At 48.1% G+C, this 25,708-nt stretch overlaps 1 protein-coding gene across 3 annotated transcripts in view; it reads right to left on the bottom strand.

The window, feature by feature from the left end:
- Positions 1-25,708, bottom strand: part of KCNIP1 (potassium voltage-gated channel interacting protein 1) — a 1,074,046-nt gene that overhangs the window by 16,584 nt on the left and 1,031,754 nt on the right. For all 3 annotated transcript variants that reach the window (XM_063447490.1, XM_063447491.1, XM_063447489.1), the window contains one exon: positions 18,156-18,218. In XM_063447490.1, coding sequence (XP_063303560.1) covers positions 18,156-18,218 — 63 coding nt within the window. The remainder of the gene's footprint in view (positions 1-18,155; positions 18,219-25,708) is intronic.

Genomic DNA, 25,708 nt, shown 5'->3' on the forward strand with positions numbered 1-25,708 from the left:
GGTCTGGGTGCCATTCACCTAATAATGTGCACCCAGACCTGAGCTATCTGGGGATATGAAACATGTCTGTGTTTAATGTAATACAAGTAACTTTATATATTTTAAAGCATATTACTGTATTTGTGCCCCCACATGTGTAATGGAGTTTTGCCTTTGTCCTGGGAGATAATTGAATTACTTCTCCAATTATCTCCAGGGCAGAAGGGAGGAAGCCAGGATGCATTGTGGTGATGTTTTGCTTCTGTGAGTCTGTAATGTGATACATGTCTGTCTGTGTTACAGTCTTCCATGTGGTCCCCTAAGGGAGTGTCCACCAGGTGGGAGACCTGCATAAATACAGGGGCAGGTAGCCCGAATAAACAGACCACTGCTTGACCCTCAACACGGAGCTTTGTCTCGTTCTTGAGGGGATTCACTGTATGCTGCTGGAAGATTGATTGCTAGGAGTGTAAGCTGATGTCTGCTTTTCCTGTTCGTCTGCTAGCAGCTATTCGTGAGGTTCCAGTTTGGAGTGCTATCTTATTCCCTGGTATGCAGTTCGGGAATTTGATGTATTCACCTATATCCAAATTCGTGAGTTTTGGTGCTTTTACAGTAGCTGTGCCTTTTTGTGAAAAGGGGTTTATCGCCTAAACGGATTTTTCCCCTTTTATGCTGAAACGGTCCGTTACAAACGCAAATTCTATCTCAGCTTGAAGGCAAATAGCAGGCCGGAAAGGTAAGACAAGTAAGCCCCACCGAATAGGGCCAGGAGCTAACCTAACGCAGGAAATAACTACCAATACCTATATGGATACCGGGAGGCAGATACGGAGTTAGTTGTTAAAGACAAGGAAAACACCGCGTTCCCCTGTAGGTGTCTGAGCATCGATCCTTGCCTGTGCGAAGTTCTCCTTGAAAATGTATGACCGGGGTCTTCATAAGAAACCCTGCCCTTCAGGCATGAGGTTTAGGGCCTTCACCCTACCCACCATATTCAGATGGCCGTACACTAGTGTCCTCTTGGATAGTATGGCAATGGTGCTTGTCTGCACACCTGCCTATTTCCCTGTCACTGGTGGGCACTGGCATTACCTCAGTGATATTCCCCCAGGCCTGCGGCCTAAAAGGGTTTCGGCACCAATAGAGCAGGCCCGTCAGAAGGGCACAGGCCCAGCAGGCCAAATGAATGGACACAGAATAGTTGGCCAAGCAAATAGGCACGGATATAGCAGGCCATTCAGATAGGCACCGACATAGTAGGCCAAACAATGGGGCACAGACATAGCAGGCCGTTTAAATGGGCACAGACATAGCAGGCCGTCTTAATAGGCACAGACATAGCAGGCCGTTTAAATGGGCACAGACATAGCAGGCTGTTTAAATGGGCACAGACATAGCAGGCCGATAAAATGGGCAGTGACATAGCAGGCCGTTTAAATGGGCACAGACATAGCAGGCCGTTCTTATGGGCACAGATATAGCAGACTGTTCTTATGGGCACAGACATAGCAGGCCATTCTTATGGGCACAGACATAGCAGGCCAATCAATGGGGCACAGACATAGCAGGCCAATCAATGGGGCACAGACATAGCAGGCCAATCCTGGGTTGTACATTGGCTTAAAAACAGAGTACAAAGAGTTGTCGTTAATGGTAAATTAAAGCAAGTGGTGTCCCTCAGGGGTCTGTTCTGGGACCCCTTCTATTTAACATGTTTATAAATGATCTTGAAAGTCATGTTTCAGTGTTTGCAGGTGACACAAAACTTTGTAAAATAATACAATGTGAGCAAGATATTACCTTGCTGCAGAGGGATTTAGATAGACTGGAGGATTGGGCACTCAAATGGCAGATGAAATTTAATGTTGAAAAATGCAAAGTTATGCACTTCGGCGTAAAGAATACACAAGCAACGTATACCCTTAATGGAAGCGAATTAGGGATTTTCTGGGGGACAACACTCGAAAAGGACTTGGGAATTGTTATAGACAACAAACTATGCAACAATGTGCAATGTCAATCAGCAGTGGCTAAAGCCAGTAGGGAATTGTCATGCATGAAAAAGGGCATTCATTCTCGGGACGAGAATATCATTTTGCCTCATTATAAATCACTGGTAAGACCACACATTGAATATGCTGTGCAATTTTGGACACCTGTTCTAAAGAAGGATATTATGGCACTAGAAAAAGTGCAGAGGAGGGCTACAAAATTAATAAAAGGAATGGAACATATCAGCTATGAAGAAAGGTTAACAAATTTAAACCTATTTAGTTTAGAAAAACGTCGCCTGAGAGGGGATATGATAACATTATACAAATATATTCGAGGCCAATACAAACCATTGTGTGGAAATCTATTCACAAACCGGACTTTACATAGGACACGAGGTCATGCGTTTAGACTAGAAGAAAGAAGATTTCGTCTAAGGCAAAGGGAAGGTTTTTTTACTGTAAGAACAATCAGGATGTGGAATTCTCTGTCTGAAGAAGTGGTTTTATCAGAGTCCATACAGATGTTCAAACAGCTACTAGATGCATACTTGCAAAAATCCTTGAATATTCAAGGATATAATCTTTCAATGTAGGGTAATAACTGCTTGATCCAAGCATAAATCTGACTGCCATTCTGGGGTCAAGAAGGATTTTTTTTCCTAGCTTGTTGCAAAATTGGAAGTGCTTCAAACTGGTTTTTTTTTTTGCCTTCTTTTGGATCAACAGCAAAAAACATATGTGAGGAAGGCTGAACTTGATGGACGCAAGTCTCTTTTCAGCTATGTAACTATGTAACTATGTAACTATGTATATTATATCATATGAGTATCTGTTATTTATATAGCGCCATCCAATTCCGTAGCGCTTTACCATGGGTCTTGAATGAGTAATGGGGACCTCCGAGCTTGAGTTCCCCCAAAAATTGTAGATCCTCAGAGCACCCTGACATCAACCCTTTTAGACAGCCTAATGCCGTGTGAATAACCTGAACCGGGACTGGCAGTCCCTGAATGCCCAGCAGGCAAATAGCGGTATCCCCGCTATTTTGGGTATAAGCGGAAGTTGTTTCAGTGATTACGATGTCCACAAAAGTAAGATAAATTGAGCGATACTCTCCTTGAACAGTGAATTGGAATGCACATGCTCACACAGATCTGTTTGATGTTTCCATCATTAATATAGATACCATCATCATATTTGAAAAAATTGTATAGTATCAGTATCAGTTTGAGTCAGATCCAGGTCTGTTAGCTTTATATATAAATGCCATGGACAGTGAATACATACCAGGGCAGTCTCCTCTGAGACCCCATAACTGGATCCGAAAAAATATATACCGTGAAGCACATGAGTTCATAATGCCTGTAACTCACAGTAATCCGTGATCTACACTGTCAGCGTGATATACACTGTCAGTAAAACTCCCAGCAAACTGTGATATACACTGTCAGTAAAACACACAGCAATCTGCGATATACATCAGCAAACTCACAGCAAACTGTGATATACACTGCCAGGAAAACACACAGTAATCTGTGAAATACACTGTCGGTAAAAACTAAACCTGAACTATACAGTCAGAAAACTAAATCTGAACCATACACAGTCATCAAAACTAAATTTTGCTGACTGTATACACAGTCAGCAAAATTAAATCTGAGCTATACACAGTCAGAAAAACTAAATCTGAGTTATACACTGTCAGAAAAACTAAATCTGAGCTATACACGGTAGAAAAACTAAATCTGAGCTATGCACAGTCAGTAAAACTAAATCAGAGCTATACACAGTCAGAAAAACTAAATCAGAGCTGTACACAGTCAGAAAACTAAATATGAGCTATACACAGGCAGTAAAACTAAATATGAGCTTTACACAGGCAGTAAAAACACACAGCGATCCGTGAAATACACCGTTAGCAAAAACCCACAGAATCTGTGATATATACTTGCCAGCAACAATCACAGCAATCTGAGGTATGTTATGCCAATAAAACTCCTGTCATAGAAGCCCAGAAATCTGACAGGTAAAAAACCATAAGACACAGTGAGCCTGAGATATACACTGAAGGAAACCTGGCAACATTGAAGCAATCCGCCGGTGAATCCTAGCAGGGTGACAACAGCCGAGCTCCAAAACCGTGGGCGGAGGGGGGGCCGCGAGTAGGCGCACTCTCCTCTGCCCGGTCGGCTGCCCGCGGCTCTGAGAAGAAGCTGAGCGCGGCGGGCGGCCACGTGGGCGAGCGGAGCGGCCGCCGGGTACTCGCGTCCGCGACCGCGAGTACCACTGTAGCCGGAAAAGAACAAAGGGATTCGGGGAAATCAGGAGACAGCCCGAGGCTAGTCTCCTGAAACCCCGATACAGCATGCAGCCCGCGGATAGTAATGGTTGGACAAAGAGAGTGGGGTAGCGGGGGGAGGGGGCGGACAGCATGCAGGAATCCCCAAGAAACTCCCCAAACCACCACAGAAAAGAAAAGGTCTCCCCAAGAAGATAGGGGAAGCAAAAAATCAAAATGCAGGAATTCCAATCACAATCAATCTATCTAAATACAATACAACAACCCACATAAGCAGTAGAAAGGAAATAAATATATCAGAAAATAACTAAACACAAAAAAATATATATAACATAAAAATATATAGAAGAGAAAAATGATACCAAAAAAATTAATAAAGTAAATAAATGAAGATATCAAATATAAATCCTGATAAATCATAATAAATCCCAAAGCCACCCACTATAAGCAGGAGGCAGTGGTACTCTGACCTGTACTGTCTGCGGAGCAGCAAAGAAAGAGGAAATGATGCATGAGGAGGGGAGTTTTATAGTACCTAACTTTTTTCTGATTGGTTGTTTTTCTATGCTGCTGTGGAGTTCTAGTAAAGAGAGACTTAAGCAAATATGAAGCCTCCTGTCATGTTATAAAATTATAATTTTCACTAAAATTCCACCTTGTAGTAACAAACCTTTCATTCAACAGAAATATAGTTTACTTTAAAATAACTTGGAAAGAATAATTTAAATTCACTATCATCACTCTCCTAATTGTGATGACTTATTAATGTAATACATCTTAAAAGCAGGATTGTCCTAATGTTCTGACGAATCTGTATTCCTTAGTACACTTCAACTGACTAAATTAAATAAAATAAAATAAACTTGGAGTCATACTGCCCAGAAACTCTTATTCCTAGCCTGTGTCTTACAAACTCAGGATAATCATCAAATAACAACTTATTCAATTCATTGAATACCGTCATATCCAGAAACCTATTCTCCCTAGTCCATACCTTTATAGACTTAGGTCAAATATAATTGTGTACTATACTCTTAACTAATTCAATTCAATTCCTCTTGGATCTCTGAACTCTTATATCCAATGCATTCTTAATATTAATCAATATAAATTATCCTTTCTTAGTTTTCTTCCTTATGTTACCATTGTTTGTTTCACTTCACCTCGATTATAAATAAATTATTTTATTCTAGTGAATCTATGAAATACTATTGCACTCAATCTTTGTAGTATTAAGTAACCATGATCCTTATTCGATCAACTTCATATTTTATCTACTTCTGATACTTCTCATTCTATGTATAGGTAATAATGTAATAGTTCTCTTCTTAATACTATCCTTTCATACACATTTATAAGTGCTCTCTTTTGGTATTAATACTCATAACTGTTATATAACTTTTCATTGTCTGTTTTCTTTTCCGTTAATATTTAGGAATATATATGTATGTTAGTGTCAATATTTTAATTCTTTGTAAGTCTGTTAATCTTCTGTATCAAATTAACTCTGTAGAATCTTCCATCACAGTTTGCAGATCAGATGAAAAGTCTCTTTCCAACAGTCGATGTTCAGTTGTCTGAAGGAATGCTTTTCTGATTTATTGCCACAAGGATCTGTCACGCTTTACCAGATCAGTTATTTCTGTCTAATTCGTTGCTTCATCCACACAACTGCGCAGTTCTGGACTTGGATCTGGACGCTTGCCAATCTTTGCCATGTGCTTGCTTCTAGAATTCACGTTGTATCTTGTGCTTTTTGTCTCAGTTGTAGAAAATAGTCTTGTACAGTATTTGTGTTTTGAAAACTTTATTTTTCTTACAATGGCCGGTAGGGGTTGGAGCTTGGCCTTGTGCCCATTGCCCCTCTTCCCTACCTTCTGGTAGACATCAAAGGTCTGGCAGTACTCATCCTTGGAGATGCATGGCCAGAAAAAGCTTTGAGTGAGCTGGTGCTTTGTACGGGTTGTTTCCAAATGCCCTGCCAGTGGAATATCATGGGCTATCTTTAGTAGTTCATGTCAATATTTCCTGGGAGCCACCAACTGCTTGGTGGTAGTAGGAGCTGTCCCTGGCTTTCTTATCTCTGCTATGTGGTACAACAGCCCCTGAGCCCAGGTGAACCATTCCCCATCCTTTCTCACCCGACCAGAGGAAGCCATTTCCCTTTAACCTTGGAAAGTGGGGTCTGATACTACTTCCCTTTCGAACTCAGCAAGGGTATCACAGGGTAAGGAGCTCGGGGCAGGGGTAGGGACCCAGGGCCAAGTTGCCTTGGTGCAGGGACAGGTAGGGATCCTAGGGGAAGGGGGCTAACCCTGGGGGCTCTCTTAGGGGGTCGCCTACAGGGATGTGGGGGTGGGTTTGTGAGCCTACCAGGGCCTCAGAGTTTGAGCCATCCTGGGTGGTGCAGGCTTTCTGCCTGGTCATCACGGGGTGGGCTTCTGCGGGAACCTGGGTATGTACATAGGAGGAGGTGATGCAGCCTAGATCGTTGCCAAGGAGCACATCCGCGGGTAGCTGGATTCATAAGGGACGACCGTCACCGTTCAGTCCCCTGAGCCCCAGTCAAGGTAGACCTGTGCTTTGGGTAGGCAGTAGAGCTCTCCCTCGGCCACTCGGACTGCGGCTGTCCCGACGGTCTTCTGGGTCTTGGAAGGAGTGGGAAGTGGACTAGGGTCAGGGTGGTCCCGGTATCCCTCAGTCCTTGCACGGTGCGGCCCTTCAACTGGACGGTGGTGGTCCTTGTTATCCTGGGCAGCTTGGAGAGGGTTGGCCTCATGCAGGCAGTACCAGGTTGTTTCCCCGGAGGTGGGGGACTCCGGGCCGGTAGCTTGGTAACAATGGGTCAGTGCTCGCTGTGAATGGGGGAAAATGGGGGTAAGGAACTGGGGTCTTTGAACAAGGCTGGGGGCAGTCTCGCTTGAAGTACCAAGGCTGGTGGCACTTGAAGAAGTTCTGATTGGTCCCAGACGAGACCCGGGGAGTTACGGTCCTGACCAGGGGACCACTGTGTGGGAAGGTTGTAGCAGGGTTCGGCAGCCTTGGGGCTGGTTGGTAGCTGGGGGAGGGAGCTGGGCGGTGGGACCGTCGGGTGTCAGTATACTTGTCCATCCACTTGGCCGCTTCTGGGCTGCATATCCTTCACCCACTCTTGGGCCTCAGTGGAGAGTCCATTGTTGAAATGCTCCAGCATGAATAGCTGGAGAACCTCCTCGGGGCACTACGCTTGCTGTGAGTTCACCCAATTCTGGGCAGCTAGATGGATGCAGCATGCCCACTCTGTATGGGAGTCCTTCTCCCCTTTTCTTGTCCCTCTGAACTTCCGTCGGTATGCCTCTGGAGTTATGGCATACCTGCCCAGTAGGACCTCTTTCACAACTTCGTAGTCGCAGATCCTTCCTGTCAGCTTACTGCCCAGAAATGCCGACCCAGTCTACATGGTCAACTTCTAGCAAGAGGCACTGCCGCTCAAAGTCTTGCAGGAAGTCTTCAATGCCCTCTTCTGCATCCCTGAACTCCTTGAAGGCAGTAAAGGTTAACTTCAGTTTGTGTGCAGGGGTAGGCAGCCACTCTCTTGTCCTCAGGTGGTGTGGGAGTCAGGATGAAGGATTGGGTATAAAAGATGAGTTTGGTCAGGTGTTCCACTGGGGGAGGCTCTCTGTATAAGGCCAAGTGCTGCCTTATTGCTTTTTCGAAGGCTCCTACTTCACCCTCAGGCTGTGGGGCTGCCGCCTCATTTCTTCGCTGGTCATCCTCCATGAGATCGGCAATCAGGTCAGCTTTGTTGCTGGATGATTTCTCTCTTGCTTCCAGAAAGTCTTGTAAGGTTTGCCTTTTTAGGGAATTATAGTCCATGGGTCTGTTGGCAGGGACATAGGATCCCTCTGCTTTCCATTAGTTGTAGTGGACCCTGGGTAGCCTGGTTGGTAACCTCCGCTATTACTGAATGAAGAGACTCATTTCCCCCCCCAGTAACTGGACAACCCAGTTCCAGGGGTACAACAACAACTTAATTGGCCACACACATCTTTATACTTTCTCCATGCAAGGGGTGGATCATACATGAAGACATACATGTCCCCTCCCAGGGTCCTCCCCCTACAAAGGGTCGTGTAACGGAACCGCAACCCCAGTCCCTTTGTCCCCTGTTCTCCCCACTCTGTGTCCCCTCCCAGGGCCCTCTCACTCCCAGGGGTCCCCTGACAGAAACGGAACTCCAGTCCCTTTGTCCACTGTTCGCACCACTTAGTGTCCCTTCCCAGGCCCCTCCCCACTCCCAGAGCTCTTCTTCCCAGAAGTCTCTTGATCTGGCGGGTCGTAGCACGGGAAACTGGCCAACTTCTGCCATTGTCCCCAAAGGATGTCCCCACTAATCTCAGTGACCCCCAGAATGATAACCGTCATGAACTGTCATCGTTCGTGAGGTGTGAATCCTGGCAAGGGAAGTGTCTCCTTTTGGGATGCAAATGCTTCCCCTGGCCAGCGTTTGTCTGTACGAACGTCAGTCACCCCGAGAAGCACTCATTAATTACTTCCCTTGCGGTTTCACACTATGTTGCCAACGTTCTAATTGATTGGTGTGAACATTCCAATGGGTGACGGGGAGGCCCTTGTTCGGGAACTAGCTGCCACCCAGGGGAGACACACGCCAAGAGTTACCGCGCGGTTTGTGGTTTTGACACCTGTGACAAACTGCAATTTGCCACTGGGCATTGGAGAGGACTTATTGCTAGCCTCCTGCGACTATGGCCCTGCAGTTCAAACCTGTTATTTTCCCTGCTGAAAGGTTTATTTGTGCCTTTCTGCGGACTGTTAAAGCCATGCTACCCCAGATAGCTATGCCATGGAACCCAGCCGTATACTGAAAGACTGTATGAACGACTTTGGCTCCATGGCGATTGAACTGTATGTATGTGATCTGAGCGCCATCCGGTAATAATGTGCGCTCAGATCTAAGCTATCTGGGGATAGGTAGAATGTGTATGTTCTATGTGATAAATGTAACAGTATGTATTTTTATGTCTTTTATTGTACTTTGTCTGCCATGTGGCTAATGGAGTTTTGCCTCTGCCCTTGGAGATAATTGGATTACTTCTCAATTATCTCCAGGATAGAAGACTCTGAAACCGGCTTGGGCCAGAAAAGCCATGCTGGCAGTGGGTTTTTAAAAATAATTTTACTAACTTTTGAACCCCTGGTCTAATTCGTGCCATTTTTTAATATGTTGTTCCCCTCAATGGATTGATTATGAAAATGTATGTTTTATGTTTGTGACATGTATATTTTAGAAGTTATAGAAATGTATAAAATTTATAAGTTTTAGCTTGGAGATAATTGAGTAGATACAGTAGGAAACTCAATTATCTCCCAAGCAGAGGGGAGGGAATATGTGGGATGTTACCCCAGATAACTATGCCATGGAGCCCAGCCGTATACTGAAAGACTGTATGAAAGACCGATATGGGATTGGTTAATACCTAATTGCCTCTGGGTGCCTCCCTTGAAAGGGAGCACTGCATAAAAGCAGAGTCCCTGTCATTAAACCTGAGTTCTTCTTGACCCTCAATACGTAGCCTTGTCTCGTTATTGGAGGGAACTGCTATATCACACTGGGGATTGCTATGCTCTGCATACTCCCTTGAGCTTTAATCACTTAGTTCTTGTTCCTGATACCCTCTCCTGGAGGTCTTTCCCACACGGTCCTGAATGCTGGAGGTTCATTCAGGGTGGAAGGAAGACGGCGCGCTCCAGTTAAGCTACAGCGGTTGTGGAGTCTGCGGTGGTTGTGGTGTCGTCTGCAGTGCGTGGAGTCCTCAGGAAGCGCTAGGAGCATCCGTCAACGGAAGGTCATCCGTTACATTGGTGGCAGCTGTGGGATGGCGTCCTAGTGTGAGGAGAAGCAGCTCAGAGACACTGGTAACGTTTGGAGTTACAAAATTGAGGGCAGCGCTAGCCACTGCACAGCGTCACTACCTATGGCAGCATGGAGCAGGCATAAGAGCACCTCAAAATGATACGTCACTACGAGGACAACGCTTACTTTGAGGAGGTAAAGAGGTGGTTGGTCTGCTATGGCCCAGACCTTTCAAACGAGATGATCTCTCAAGTAATGCACCAGTTAGATGCTGAGAACAGTGCGGCAAGGGCATTTGAGCGACAACTGTGGAGGTTAAGGATATGGACACCCAGTCTCCAGTGGCAGTGTGTACCCCAGGGAGCTGAAGGTGTCGTCCTTCCTTCCCAGCGGCAGTGTGTGTCCCAGGGAGCTGAAGGTGCCGTCCTTCCTCCCCAGCGGCGGTGTGTACCCCAGGGAGCTGAAGGTGCCATTATTCCTCCCCAGCGGCAGTGTGTGCCCAGGGAGCTGAAGGTGTCGTCCTTCCTCCCCAGCGGCAGTGTGTGTGCCCAGGGAGCTGAAGGTGTCGTCCTTCCTCCCCAGCGGCAGTGTGTGTCCCAGGGAGCTGAAGGTGTCATCCTTCCTCCCCAGTGGCAGTGTGAGTCCCAGGGAGCTGAAGGTACCGTCCTTCCTCCCCAGTGGCAGTGTGTACCCCAGGGAGCAGAAGGTGCCGTCCTTCCTCCCCAGCGACAGTGTGTACCCCAGGGAGCTGAAGGTGTTGTCCCTCCTCCCCAGCGGCAGTGTGTACCCCAGGGAGGGGAAGGTGTCGTCTTTCCTCCCCAGTGGCAGTGTGTATCCCAAGGAGCCGAAGGTGCCGTCCTTCCTCCCCAGCAGCAGTGTGTATCCCAGGGAGCTGAAGGTGTCGTCCTTCCTCCCCAGCGGCAGTGTGAGTCCAGGGGAGCTGAAGGTGCCGTCCTTCCTCCCCAGCGGCAGTGTGTACCCCAGGGAGTTGAAGGTGCCGTCCTTCCTCCCCAGCGGGGCTGAAGGTGCCATCCTTGTCCCCAGCGGCAGAATGTCCTGCAGGGAGCAGAGACCGTCAGTCTCGCACCCCAGCAGCAGGACAAAATATTGAAAGGGGAGACAGTTGGTCCCCCTCTCCACCAGCAGAGAGATTGTCAGGGAGAGGAGCCTGCTTCCCCCACTCCCCAGCGGCAGTTTACAGTTCAGAGAGAGGAGCTTGTTACACCCTCTCTCCAACGGCAGCCTAACCCCCCAAATGGGAGATGTTACACCCCCCAACGGTGCAGATGGGACCGTAGTCTCTGTACTTGCAGCACAAGGGGTAAGGACGGTCGGTCCTGTCCCCCAGCCACAGAGCGGTGTATCCAGAGGGGAGACAGTCGGTCTCCCCCTCCCACAACCAGGCTCCAACCAGGCTACTTCCGTGGTAGCGCTGGCACCAGGGCAGAGTACCGCTGGTCTCTGCCCACTCAGCAACCCACCAAGGCAGTCTACCAGTCTCCTGCACAGCCGTGGTGAGGCACCTGGACATGGACAAGCTACCCACTGTAACGGACCGTTTCACTCACAAGAGGATAAAAAACGTTTAGGCGATAATCCCCTTCCAGATAGACCAGCAGCTACTGCAAGCACCAATCTCCCGAACTGCAAACTACACGAATCTTCCAACTCCCGAACTGCACACACTTGAATTCCCCAATCTCCCGAACTGGAAACACACGAGCACTGGAATAGCTGAACAGGAAAAGCATACAATCTGCTCCTGGCAATCAGCATATAAATCCAATTCCCCCAAATACAAGATGACACTTCGGTTTGAGGGTCAAGCAGAATCTGGTTTACTGGGGCTAACTGCCCGGCTTTTATGCAGGTCTCCCACCTGGTCGACACTCTCCTAGGGGACCAGATGGAAAACTGGGAAACATATAGGACACGGACCAATCACAGACACACACCTTTAAACAATCCCACAATGCATCACAATCCCTCCTCCCTGGCCTCGAGATAATTGGAGAAGTAATCCAATTATCTCCAAGGACAGAGGCAAAACTCCATTACCCACATGGCAGACAAAAAGACAGTAAAAGACACAAAATTACCCACGGACACATTTAGTACCCAAAACACATACATGCAACATATCCCCAGATAGCTTAGATCTGAGCGAACATTATTACCGAATGGTGCTCAGATCACATACATATAGTTCAATCGCCATGGAGCCAAAGTCTTTCACATAGTCTTTCGTTACACGAATAGGCTCCATGGCATGGCTATCTGGGGTGAGGCTGTTCATACGGTCAAACTACCGAATGAACAGCCAGTCGGTTCCACTACCGGATGCCGAGGTAAGGAGGCTGGAGGCTCAGCGGTGTTCGCACAATAAAGTGTCCGTTTTCAGTTCAATAGTTTGAGCGCTGAACACCGCAGGCCGTTCGGAAGTTAAAATGGCCACTGCCACGTGTTCGGCAAACGAACAAAGGCCACCCAGCGTTCATCAATTAAGCTGCGGTTAAACGCAGATTCTGGGCGGTCCCTCGTACGGTAGTTTGTTCGGTAGCTGGAATCTACCGAACACTCCTGCAGAAAGGTACGAACAAGCCTTTCTGCAGGGAAAATAAAAGCTGTAACCTGCAGGGCCATAGTCCAAAGGGAGCAGGCGAGCAACCAGACTCCTCCAGTGCACAGTGGCGAGGTTGGTTTCGCCACACTTCTCCCCTTTACCCCCTAGACTAACAGGGTATCTGACCTCCTACCCTGGTTAGTCCAGCAACCCACCCACGAAGCAGCAGTGTGTACCCCAGCAGCAGTGTGTACAGCCCACCAACAAGAACTGGTTACTACACCTGGATGGCTATCTGGGGTGAGGCTGTTCATACGGTCAAACTACCGAATGAACAGCCAGTCGGTTCCACTACCGGATGCCGAGGTCCATGTCCAGGTGCCTCACCACGGCTGTACGGGGAACTGGTAGACTGCCTTGGTGGGTAGCTGAGTGGGGAGAGACCAGCGGTACTCTGCCCTGGTGCCAGTGCTACCATGGAAGCAGCCTGGTTGGAGCCTGGTTGTGGGAGGGGGAGACCGACTGTCTCCCCTCTGGATACACCGCTCTGTGACAGGGGGACAGGACCGACCGTCCCTACCCCTTGTGCAGCAAGTGCAGAGACTTCGGTCCCATCTGCACAGTTGTGGGGCTTAACATCTCCCCTTGGTGGGTTAGGCTGCCGCTGGAGAGAGGGTGTAACAAGCTCCTCTCTCTGAACTGTAGACTGCCGCTGGGGAGAGGGGGTAACCCGCTCCTCTCCCTGACACTCTCTCTGCTGGTGGAGAGGGGGACCAACTGTCTCCCCTTTCAATATTTTGTCCTGCGGCTGGGGTGCGAGACCGACTGTCTCTGCTCCCTGCAGGATACACTGCCGCTGGGGAGGAAGGACGTCACCTTCCCCTCCCTGGGGTACACACTGCCGCTGGGGAGGAGGGACAACACCTTCGGCTCCCTGGGGTACACACTGTCGCTGGGGAGGAAGGACGGTACCTTCAGCTCCCTGGGACTCACACTGCCACTGGGGAGGAAGCACAACACCTTCAGCTCCCTGGGGTACACACTGCCGCTGGGGAGGAAGGACAACACCTTCAGCTCCCTGGGGTACACACTGCCGCTGGGGAGGAAGGACGGCACCTTCAGCTCCCTGGGGTACACACTGTCGCTGGGGAGGAAGGACGACACCTTCTGCTCCCTGTGACACACACTGCTGCTGGGGAGGAAGGACAACACCTTCAGCTCCCTGGGGTACACACTGTCGCTGGGAAGGAAGAACGACGCCTTCCGCTCCCTGGGACACACACTGCCGCTGGGGAGGAAGGACGACACCTTCAGCTCCCTGGGATACACACTGCCGCTGGGGAGGAAGGACGGCACCTTCCCCTCCCTGGGGTACACACTGCCGCTGGGGAGGAGGGACAACACCTTCAGCTCCCTGGGGTACACACTGTCGCTGGGGAGGAAGGACGGCACCTTCTGCTCCCTGGGGAGGAAGGACGGTACCTTCAGCTCCCTGGGACTCACACTGCCGCTGGGGAGGAAGCTCTCTGGGATACATACTGCCGCTGGGGATCCTCGCAGGACCATTCTAGGAGGTCCGCTACCTCGGGTACCGCTGGTTGCTGTTGGGAAAGAGGACCGGTTGTCTCTTCCCGGGCCTCATTGATGAGTCGCAGGTAATCCCACTCCAGGTTCCATTCCTGGGCGGCCAGATACCATAGGTCTGCCTCGAGATCAACAGCGCTAGGGAGACCCAGCATGTCTTCTCGGTCGTAACACAGGTCCCAAAAACGAGAGTCGGTAGCTTTCCCAAAGTCCTCATTGTCAATATTATCCCAAAATAGGCCAGGGCCAGCGTAGTCTCCGCCTTCTGGGAACTCATACTCTGCCATCTCGGGGACACACTGAGCTGCGTACCACTGTATCGCCTGGTATGCGTCGTCAAGTGCCAGTTCTGCATATACTAGAATCTCGAGTCTAGTCACCCACGCTTCTTCGGTCTGTTTTCTCAGGAGGAGCATCCGCTCTGCCATTCGAGCCAGGATTCGCTGCCTTCTGCTGCGGCGCCGATCCCCTCGCGAATACTGTACTTCCTCTAGGGCTTCGTCCCACAACCCGGCTCTGGCAGTCTCTCTGTACATCAACATGTCCTCCTCTGACACTGCTCCAGACCTCAAGGATACGGAACAGTACAATCTATCTTGCAACTTCTCCATTTTCTGAGTTCCTTTGTAGATAGGGGCGCTGTACGGATACTAGCGTTACCCTCAATTTGTAAATCCAGGGAATGGTGTTACCTGTAGCTGTCCTTCTGGTTGTAGGAACGTTCCCGCCGCTTTCCACCAATTGTAACGGACCGTTTCACTCACAAGAGGATAAAAACCGTTTAGGCGATAATCCCCTTCCAGATAGACCAGCAGCTACTGCAAGCACCAATCTCCCGAACTGCAAACTACACGAATCTTCCAACTCCCGAACTGCACACACTTGAATTCCCCAATCTCCCGAACTGGAAACACACGAGCACTGGAATAGCTGAACAGGAAAAGCATACAATCCGCTTACACTCCTGGCAATCAGCATACAATCCAATTCCCCCAAATACGAGACGACACTTCTGTTTGAGGGTCAAGCAGAATCTGGTTTACTGGGGCTAACTGCCCGGCTTTTATGCAGGTCTCTCACCTGGTGGACACTCCACTAGGGGACCAGATGGGAAACTGGGAAACATATAGGACACGGATCAATCACAGACACACACCTTTAAACAATCCCACAATGCATCACAATCCCTCCTCCCTGGCCTGGAGATAATTGGAGAAGTAATCCAATTATCTCCAAGGACAGAGGCAAAACTCCATTACCCACATGGCAGACAAAAAGACAGTAAAAGACACAAAATTACCCACTGACACATTTAGTACCCAAAACACATACATGCAACATATCCCCAGATAGCTTAGATCTGAGCGCACATTATTACCGAATGGCGCTCAGATCACATACATATAGTTCAATCGCCATGGAGCCAACGTCTTTCGTTACACGAATAGGCTCCATGGCATGGCTATCTGGGGTGAGGCTGTTCATACGGTCAAACTATGAACAGCCAGTCGGTTCCACTACCAGATGCTGGAGGCTCAGCGGTGTTCGCGCAATAAAGTGTCCGTTTTCAGTTCCATAGTTTGAGTGCTGAACACCGCTGGCCGTTCGGGAGTTAAAATGGCCGCTGCCACGTGTTCGGCAAACGAACAAAGGCCACCCAGCATTCATCAATTAAGCTGCGGTTAACCGCAGCTTCTGGGCCGTCAATTGACGGCACACTCCAGCTCCTAGGTGGTCCCTCGTACGGTAGTTTGTTCGGTAGCTGGAATCTACCGAACACCCCGGCAGAAAGATACGAACAAGCCTTTCTGCAGGGAAAATAAAAGCTGTAACCTGCAGGGCCATAGTCCAAAGGGAGCAGGCAAGCAACCAGCTCCTCCAGTGCACAGTGGCGAGGTTGGTTTCGCCACACCCACCTCCCCAGGTGTAGTAACTCTTTCTTGTGGGTGGGCTGCTCTTGCACTTTGTTGTTGTGGGGGGGCTGCTATGGCACTGATTTATTGTGGGTTGGTGGATCGACTAACGGAGGCACTGACCGACAGAAGGTCAGGTGCCTGGTTAGTCTTCCCCCCAAAGGGGAGATATGTGACAAACTGCCATTTGCCACTGGGCATTGGAGAGGACTTATTGCTAGCCTTCTGCCCTGCGACTATGGCCCTGCAGTTCAAACCTGTTATTTTCCCAGCTGAAAGGTTTATTTGTGCCTTTCTGCGGACTGTTAAAGTCATGCTACCCCAGATAACTATGCCATGGAGCCCAGCCGTATACTGAAAGACTGTATGAAAGACCGATATGGGATTGGTTAATACTTAATTGCCTCTGGGTGCCTCCCTTGCAAGGGAGCACTGCATAAAATCAGAGTCCCTGTCATTAAACCAGAGTTCTTCTTGACCCTCAATACGTAGCCTTGTCTCGTTATTGGAGGGAACTGCTATATCACACTGGGGATTGCTATGCTCTGCATACTCCCTTGAGCTTTAATCACTTAGTTCTTGTTCCTGATACCCTCTCCTGGAGGAGAGGTCTTTCCCACACGGTCCTGAATGCTGGAGGTTCATTCAGGGTGGAAGGAAGACGGCGCGACTCCAGTTAAGCTACGACGGTTGTGGAGTCTGCGGTGGTTGTGTTGTCATCTGCAGTGCGTGGAGTCCTCAGGAAGCGCTAGGAGCATCCGTCAACGGAAGGTCGTCCGTTACAACACCTCTTTATGTATCAACATTCTAAATGAGGGGAGCAGGCAACTTAGACAAACACATAGAGTGAAATACATGACTGAGATAGAGAAAATACATGACAACCCGGTCAATTCACAGTTTAGCGGCGATCCCGCTACAGCGTCTGTAGCAACTATTTTAAAATGTTTTATATTCAGTAGCTCAGCACAATATTCATCAGAGTATCATTAGCATTAGCATTAGTATCAGCGTTAGTATCACTTAATATGTTCAAGCCATGCAGGATACTTGCACATTCAGGATTTAATTAGCGGTGTTAGTTAGCAGTTCAGCAGTTTAACGATTTAGACATAGGCGTGCACAGCCTATTGCATTAGAGTGTGCACCCTAAAGCACAAACTATATGTGTGTGTGTGTGTGTGTGTGTATATAAGGGGATCAGGAGCTGTGGTGGCGGATAGGGTATGTACAAGTGGCGACAAGATCTGTTGGGGGGCAAAAGAACTACCTCTGGCTCAACAGAGAGCATCACTCATTTCCTCACGCAACAGAACTGATCAAATATTTGTATTTTCATACTGGTATGTAATTTCCAGGAAATCAGGCACATAACAAAAATGGAAATAGAAGAAGTGTAAAGTGTAAAGATATGAAATACAATGCATTAAAAAAAATGAGTGTGATTTGTGAGTGTGAAGAGAAAAAAAAAGTATGTTCGTTTTGTATGTGTTCTAACTAATGTGTGTTTTCTCATGTGCTGATGTGTATATGACAACTAAATGTGAATTCCTAAAACTAAAAATAGCTCAGCTACACCATTAATCTTTCCCAACTCCTGCAAAACTCTACCAACCTCTGCCAATATCCATCCACTGTGTCTAGCTCCTGTGCTTATGTTGCTGGTTGTGATCATAGGTGCTAAGCATAGCTTTTAAAATGGTCCATGAACTGGAAAAACACCTTTGTTCTTTTCCATGTACATGTAAATTGTCAAAAACATTACAGTATTAATGGTGCTTCAGTTCTGTGCAAATGTTAAATGCAGAAAACTAGGTCAGTTTTTGTTGCAATGATTAACAATTGCAACTAATAATGAGAATGAGAATGAGAATTTGCCTTATATCATTAAAATTCTCAGTTCATTAACTACATTGCTATTCAGTAAAAAAAAAAAAATTCTAAAGGCACAATTTTTTTATTTTACCTCTTGACATGATTCAATGAATTCATCTATAGTAACAACTCCATCTTTGTTTTTGTCCATTTTCTGAAAAATAAGAAGTTTTACAAAGTAATTTCTTAGTGCTTTCAGATTCATATAGTATAGCATTTCTTAAGTAAAATTGTAGATTATGCTAGCTTTAGTGTACCTATAATCTTAATTTTATTAATGACAGGAGGCGAGTATTTTGCTTAAGTCTTTCTTTACTTAAGCTTCACAGCAGCACTTTTTAACATAGTAACAGGATAACCAATCAGAAAAAAAGTAACAGGGTATAAAACTCCCTCCCAGTGATGTCACTTCCTCTTTCTGGCTGCGAAATGAACAGGAACAGGGCAACCGTAGGTGATCCGGATGAGAATCTCAGCATACCAGACGAGGAGAGTTCATACTTGAGAGGGACAGGAACTAGGCTTGTCCTCTCGAGGGAGCTTTATGCAGACGAGGAGAGTTCATGCTTGAGAGGGACAGGAACTAGGCTTGTCCTTTTTAGGAAGCTTTACGCTGAAATGAGAGAGCAGAATCGAAACAGAGGATTAATCCACGAAATGGACTTCTAAAATCAATGCCATCAATTCGTATTAATTCATATATTGAAGTATACATGGGACATCATATCTAGCCTCCCACCCCGTAGAGTACAACCCCTTATAATAAACTCAAGTAAGTCAAAATGTACTTACCGTTCTCTTAAAAAAAAATTACCTAAAGAGGCGACAAACTAGGGGGGAAGAAAATAAAGGGTGGGAAAATACTCGCCTCCTGTCATTAATAAAATTAAGATTATAGGTACACTAAAGCTAGCATAATCTACAATTTTATAACATGACAGGAGGCTTCGTATTTTGCTGTTTTAACGCTCCCCAAGTAGGATTAAGGAAGCTTGTACAGCTGGACGAAAGTAGGAATCGCGAAACGTCTCTTCCCGGGACCTGTCTGCCGATTGAAGAATGTCCTGAAGAGATGCTCCAGCGTTGAATGCTCCTGATGCCACCGCACCTCTGAAAGAGTGGGCTCTGAAGGAGGCTTCTATCCCTGCCAGGAAAAGTAACCATCTATCCCAACGGGCCAGAGTCATGGTTGACACTGGGTTATGTGGTCGAACGTATGAGAGCAATAGTTGACTGGAGGAAGATGAACGAAGAGTGGAGGTGAGCGATAGATAGCGAGAGAGAACCGAGACTACACACAATTTTGGATGGTTAGGGAAATAAGGATGTAATATAGTAGAGGTGTTTGATTTTGTCTGTCTGGATATGATAAAAGTGACACCTTCTGTGATGGTCGAATGCCCGAACATCAGACACTCAGCGGAAAGAAACTAAGTAAAGTAACAGGGTGAACCTTGCTGAGAGTTGGTGGAGAAAAAGGTCTTCGTTGCTCGGCCAAGCTTGTAGTAACGGATCATGATGTTAACATCCCATAGGTGTGAGTACTTCGGTGCTGGAAGGCGAGTCAGTTTAACACCCAGTAAAAGTCTACAGACCAACGGGTCCTGGCCAACTGGAACTCCATGTAGAGGAGCATGGGCTGCCGAGATGGTCAATTAGGCAACGTTGATGGACCGGTAGGAGCGGCCGAGGTCGAAGAGGTATGCAAGGAGAATCAAGATAAATTGTCTAGGGGCTGTAAGGGGATCAGTACCCCGTTCCAGGCACCAATTGCACCAAGAGTTCCAGGAGGATTGGTAGCATCTTCTGGTTCCATGAGCCCAAGAATTCCAGAGGAGTTCCTTAGATCTCTGCGATAAACGTCTGAAGTTCCAGGCTTCCCGGGAAGAGTCCAAGCCACTAATTGGAGGTGGTCTTGTTATACTATCGGATAAGGTAGCCCCTGAGATTGGTGTCACGTCCTGCTCTGTTCTGTGGAGATGTCTGGCCTTGGCTTCTGGTATCCAGTACTCTTTTTACAATTCTTGTTTGGTTTTTCTTGGTTTTTTGTTTTCTATTCTATGTCTGGTTTACTTTATGCTGGGATTTCTGGGTTCATTCCTATAGTTCGTCCCTGGATTTCCCAGTCTCCAGGTTTCCTTTAAATGTTTATTTTATTTGCCACACCCGTTTGTTTCCATCTTTCATTATGTTTCAGTGTTCCTGCAGGCAGCTGCTCACTGCTTCTGTCCTTTCTTGCAGGTAAGTGCTATATATGTGTTCTGAATCTGTGGTTGTTTTAGCATACATTAGGCAGTGTAGGACCTGCCAGATATGGGGTACATTGGCGTTGTTGGCAAGCTTATGCAATGTATGATCATATAGTGTGACTAAATCCCCATGATTTCCATATGTAGTACTTCTCCTCTTGTTTTACTTATGTTATCTTGTCTTGTTTTAGTTTGTATACCCAGCCCATGTACAGTCCTGTCTAGTCATGCCCATGTTATGTTCATGTTTTCCTCATGTTTCCTTGTGTATATGTTCTGGGTTCAGCTTACTATCCTTCTCCGGTTCTGGGTTTTATTAGTTCTGTCTTGTTTTCATGGTTGGTGCCTATCTCTAGTCTTGCCTTGTTTCTAGTACTGGATACAATCTTGCTGCAGAGCCTCCCTATTCAGCTCCTGGGAGGTCTGCTAATTTCCTTGCTCCTAGTTCCTGGTATCCGCTGAAGCTGATTCAGGGTCTTGGTATGTGGCTGCACAAACACTGGTGCTCAACACCAGGGGGCGTGCGGTTACCCTGCACCAGACACTGCTAATCCACCTCCACGCTGTGACTCCTACTCTGAACATCAAGCATACTGGGTCCCGGTCCTGCACCGCCGCCCGGACAGTGTCTGGGTCCCGGGCATCGGACCGCCACCCTGACAATTGGGCAATGACGGTAGAAGGAGAGTATGTCGGCAGGAGAGGTCTAGAAGGTCTGGAAACCATACTTGGCCCTGCCAGAGTGGGGAGAAGTACAAGCGTGACTAGTTGTCTGCGAATCTGGAGAAGGACTCTCGGGATCATTGCAAATGGAGGGAAGGCATAGGCCCCCATCATCGTCCATTTCTGTAGGAAGGCATTCAATGCCAAGTATTCTAGGTCTGGTAGCCAGCTGAAGAACTGTGGGATTTGAAAGTTCATTTGGGAGGCGAACAGGTCCAGCACAAATGGGCCACTGTGTTTTGAGATGTGAAGGAAAACTGATCTGTGAAGGCGCCAATCGCTGTCGTCTCTCCAAAGTCGGGAGAACCAATCCGCTGTGATGTTCGTCTCTCCCGGAAGGTATTCCGCTCGAAGCGTGATGTTGCGTTGAAAACAGACATAGTAGATGTCTTTCGTCACTTCTGAAAGTGTGCGAGACCTGGCCCCGCCCCATCTGCTGATGTATTGGACGGCTGAGATATTGTCCATTCGAAGGAGAATGCAGCCGTCCGAGAGGTGAAGGCCAGACTGCGGATTACGAAGGAGCCTGCGAATAATTCCAGACTATTGATGTGGAATGAGTGTTCTGCGGTTGTCCAGGGTCCCCCAGTGGAGGTCGTATGACAAGTTGTACCCTAGCCTTGAAGGCTCGCGTCTGATCCTACTACGAAGTCCGGAGTGGAGTCGAAATTGGTTTGCCATTCCAAGCAGAAATGTGGAGGAGCCACCAACGGAGTTCCTCCCTTACTTCGGTGGTAGTCGGGACCCCCTGGTCGTACGACGAGTGGGCTCGGAGAAATTGAGCTTTCAGGCGTTGCATGGCCCGATAGTGTAGGGGGCCCGGGTAGATTTCTTGGATGGGAGCGGAAAGGAGGCCCACGATCCAAGCTAAACCTCTGAGAGGTATATCCACCTGTCGAAGAGTCTTACAAAGTTCTTTCCGGATCGACGATAGTTTGTATTGAGGCAGGTGGAGAAGACAGGTCGAAGAGTCGATCTCGAAGCCGAGGAACTGGACCATTTGGGATGGGGAAAGTGACGGCTTCTCCTGGTTGATAATTGTAGCGGAGTGCAATATTAGAATCCACGATCTCCACGATCAGTCAGCGCTGAAAAGTAAGGCAATATCCCCAATCCTCCCAATAACTGGACGAAACACAGTCTGGGAGTCAACTAGCAGCTTTATTCAGAACATCCAGTATTTATGCAAGTCCCCATGCAAGGGGTTTCCTTACTGACCTGGCAGGGGTAACACAGTAAGGGACTACATGGGGGACTTAACATTTGGAGCTTTTCTCCCATCAGGCACTGCTGCACGAGAGGAACACTCCTACCAAAATATACAGTTAAGTGGATTATCCCTCCGTGCAGCAGAACCGGCATTCTACATTAAAATCCACAATTTCCCCAATATTCGTGCTATTCCGACGAACGGATGTTCGGTAGATAGCTGGGGTCTGAGTGCATCTTTCGTGTGAATGCCGCTCAGACCCCAGCTGAAATAACCGAACGCCGCACGAAATACAGTTATTATTTTAATTCGTTTGAAAGTACCGAATACCAATGGGGAAACATAATAGGGGAATTAAAGGTCTGGAAGTGCAGCGGTGTTCGTGTCGTCGAGCAGCCGTTTTTAGTTCCACGCGCTCAACGACAAAACACCGCTGGGGAAACAAAGAATCCAAGATGGCCGACCGCCGCGTGGTCGGTAGCCGAACGACGGCCCATTAAGAGGCGTGTTGCATTGTTGCAACAGTTAACAAGCGCCACACGCCTCTTAATGGGTGGTCTATCTGGGGGGCCCATATTAGTTTCACGAACAGCCCGGATAGTCGCTGTTCGTGAAACGAAGTACATGAATGCTAGCGGCTTACGGCTGCTAGCATACAAATTACAATAGGCACGGAATACACAGCAGAGGCATATTTTACACAGCATACAACCTTATGCAAATAAAGTCCAGTGTTCCAGAAGTGGCTAGGTTTGCCACAATGCTCCCCCAGAACCAAGCCGGCATACACAGTCTGATCCCAACGGATCGGCTTGGGGATGTCCGGGGGAGTACTCACAGATCACTTTTCAAGTTCAGTTTGTCTAGATAACCCGTCGGCGTTACCATTTTGCTTTCCTGGCCGGTAGTGAATAGTAAAGTCAAAGGGCTGCAGCGCCAAGCTCCAGCGCAGCAGCCTGGCATTGTCCCCAGCCACACCAACAGGTTGTGATCTGTGAGTAGGGAAAAAGGTTGTCCATACAAATACGGCTGTAACTTTTTGAGGGCCCACACCATGGCCAGGCATTCTTTCTCAATGGCGGTGTAGCTTACTTCACGGGGCAACAACTTTTGGCTCAAGTAAGCTACGGGATGTTCTCCGCCATCTGCTCCCACTTGGCTCAGAACTGCTCCCAATCCAAACATTGAAGCGTCTGTGTGGACAAGAAATCTTTTAGTTGGATCAGGAGCAGCAAGTACAGGAGCATTAGTTAAAGCAGTTTTTAGTTGCTGGAATGCCTGTTCACACTCTGGGGCCCAGACAACCTGTCGAGGAAGGTTCTTGCGGGTCAAGTCAGTCAGGGGTTTTGCCAGGGCACTGTAATTGGGCACAAATTTTCTATAATACCCTGCAGTACCTAGAAAAGCTAGCACTTGGGTTTTTGTCCTTGGGGTGGGCCATTTGGCTACGGCTTCAATCTTGGCTGGTTCGGGTCTCTGTTACCCACACCCCACCCGGTGGCCCAAGTACTGCACATCTGCCATCCCTATATGAGGATGGGTTTCAGGGTTAACCCTGCCTCTCCAATACGATCTAGGATGGCCCCTATATGTTGTAGGTGTTCTTCCCAGGTCTGGCTAAATATGGCAATGTCGTCTAAATACACACATGCATAACCTTGGAAACCGTCCAGTAGCCGATCTACCATCCGCTGAAAGGTTGCCGGAGCGTTTTTCATCCCGAATGGCATGACCCGAAATTGGTACAGGCCAAACGGGGTGACAAAGGCCGACTTGGGGATGGCATCTTCGGCTAGTGGAATTTGCCAGTATCCCTTACACAAATCTATGGTCGTGAGATATTGGCCACGGGCCATCTTATCCAGCAGCTCGTCTATCCGGGGCATCGGGTAGGCATCAGACACTGTTTTGTCATTTAGCCTCCGGTAGTCGACACAGAACCGTGTCGTGACGTCCTTCTTAGGTACCAGCACTACCGGCGATGCCCAGTGGCTATCGGAAGGTTCGATAACCCCTAACTGCAACATTTCGTCCAGCTCAGTCTTCATATGGGTCCTGACTGATTCAGGGACACGATATGGAGTCTGTCGCATGGGTTTCAACTCGGTGAGTGGCCAGCGGAGTGTACCCAGGTAAATTAGAGAAGGTAGCCCCTTTAGCTACAATCAGCGCCTGTACCTGGGCACGCTCCTGAGGGCTTAGCCGCTCCCCCAGCGGAACCCCCCGGGAGGGCTCTGTCTGTTCTTCCTGTTCCAATAGGTCAGGTAGGGGCAGATTTTCCTGAAGCACATATCGCCGCCACGTCCTCTATCCTCTCGTGGTAGGGTTTGAGCATATTGACATGGAGCATGCGTCTCTTCCCTACCCCTGAGCAGGGGCCAATCACATAGGTGGTGTCACATCTCCGTTCCACCACCTGGTATGGGCCTTGCCAGATGGCCTGCAGCTTGTCTGTGCGGACAGGTTTCAAAATCAAAACCTTCTGTCCCACTTGAAAGCTGCGGTCTCTGGCTCCCCTATCGTACCAGCGGCGCTGGCGTTGTTGGGCCGCCTGGAGGTTGGTGCGCACAGCCTGAGTCAGCGCCTCCAGACGGTTCCTAAATTCCAGTACGTAAGATACAATAGGGGTTCCATCTGGACTACTCTCTCCCTCCCAATGCTCTCTTATTAGATCTAACGGCCCTCTCACCCTTCTCCCAAACAGCAATTCAAAGGGGGAGAACCCTGTCGATTCTTGGGGTACCTCTCTATAGGCAAAGAGCAGGTGGGGTAAAAACCGGTCCCAGTCTTTATGCGCCTCTCCAAATGTACGGAGTATCTGCTTCAGCGTACCATTAAACCTTTCGCATAAACCATTGGACTGGGGGTGGTACGCAGAATTTACTATTGGCTTAATGCCACATACCTTCCACAGTTGTTGGGTGACCTCGGCGGTGAATTGGGTGCCCCTATCGGATATTATTTCTTGGGGAAACCCCACCCGGGAAAATATTTTCATTAAAGCCTCTGCCACAGTTTCGGCATGAATATTAGTGAGGGCTATGGCTTCGGGGTACCGGATGGCATAGTCCACTACAGTTAGTGTGGTGGAATCTCGGTAGAAATAAATTTAGTAGGCCGAGATTACCACGTGGCATGTGTACGTGCATATGCTGACGTATCGGTCGGTTGGTTGCACGTGGCAAGATACGATCAGTAGTGTACGGAGCATGTGCGAGAATACAGGATGTAGTATTCCCCTCCTCCATTGTGCAGGACAAGCACAATTCAATGTATGGATTCCCAAGATACAATTTAATAAACAAATGAGCAATTTTAACCCCTTAAGGACATGCAATGTTGTACATTTGCGACCAGGCATCTTTTTACACTTTTGCGGTGTTTGTGTTTAGCTGTCATTTTACGCGCTCTCATTTACTGTTCCCATACAAATTATATATTGTTTTTTTCAGGACAAAAGGG

This window comes from Pelobates fuscus, chromosome 3 (assembly GCF_036172605.1).
Source record: "Pelobates fuscus isolate aPelFus1 chromosome 3, aPelFus1.pri, whole genome shotgun sequence".
NCBI classification, from domain to species: Eukaryota; Metazoa; Chordata; class Amphibia; order Anura; family Pelobatidae; genus Pelobates; species Pelobates fuscus.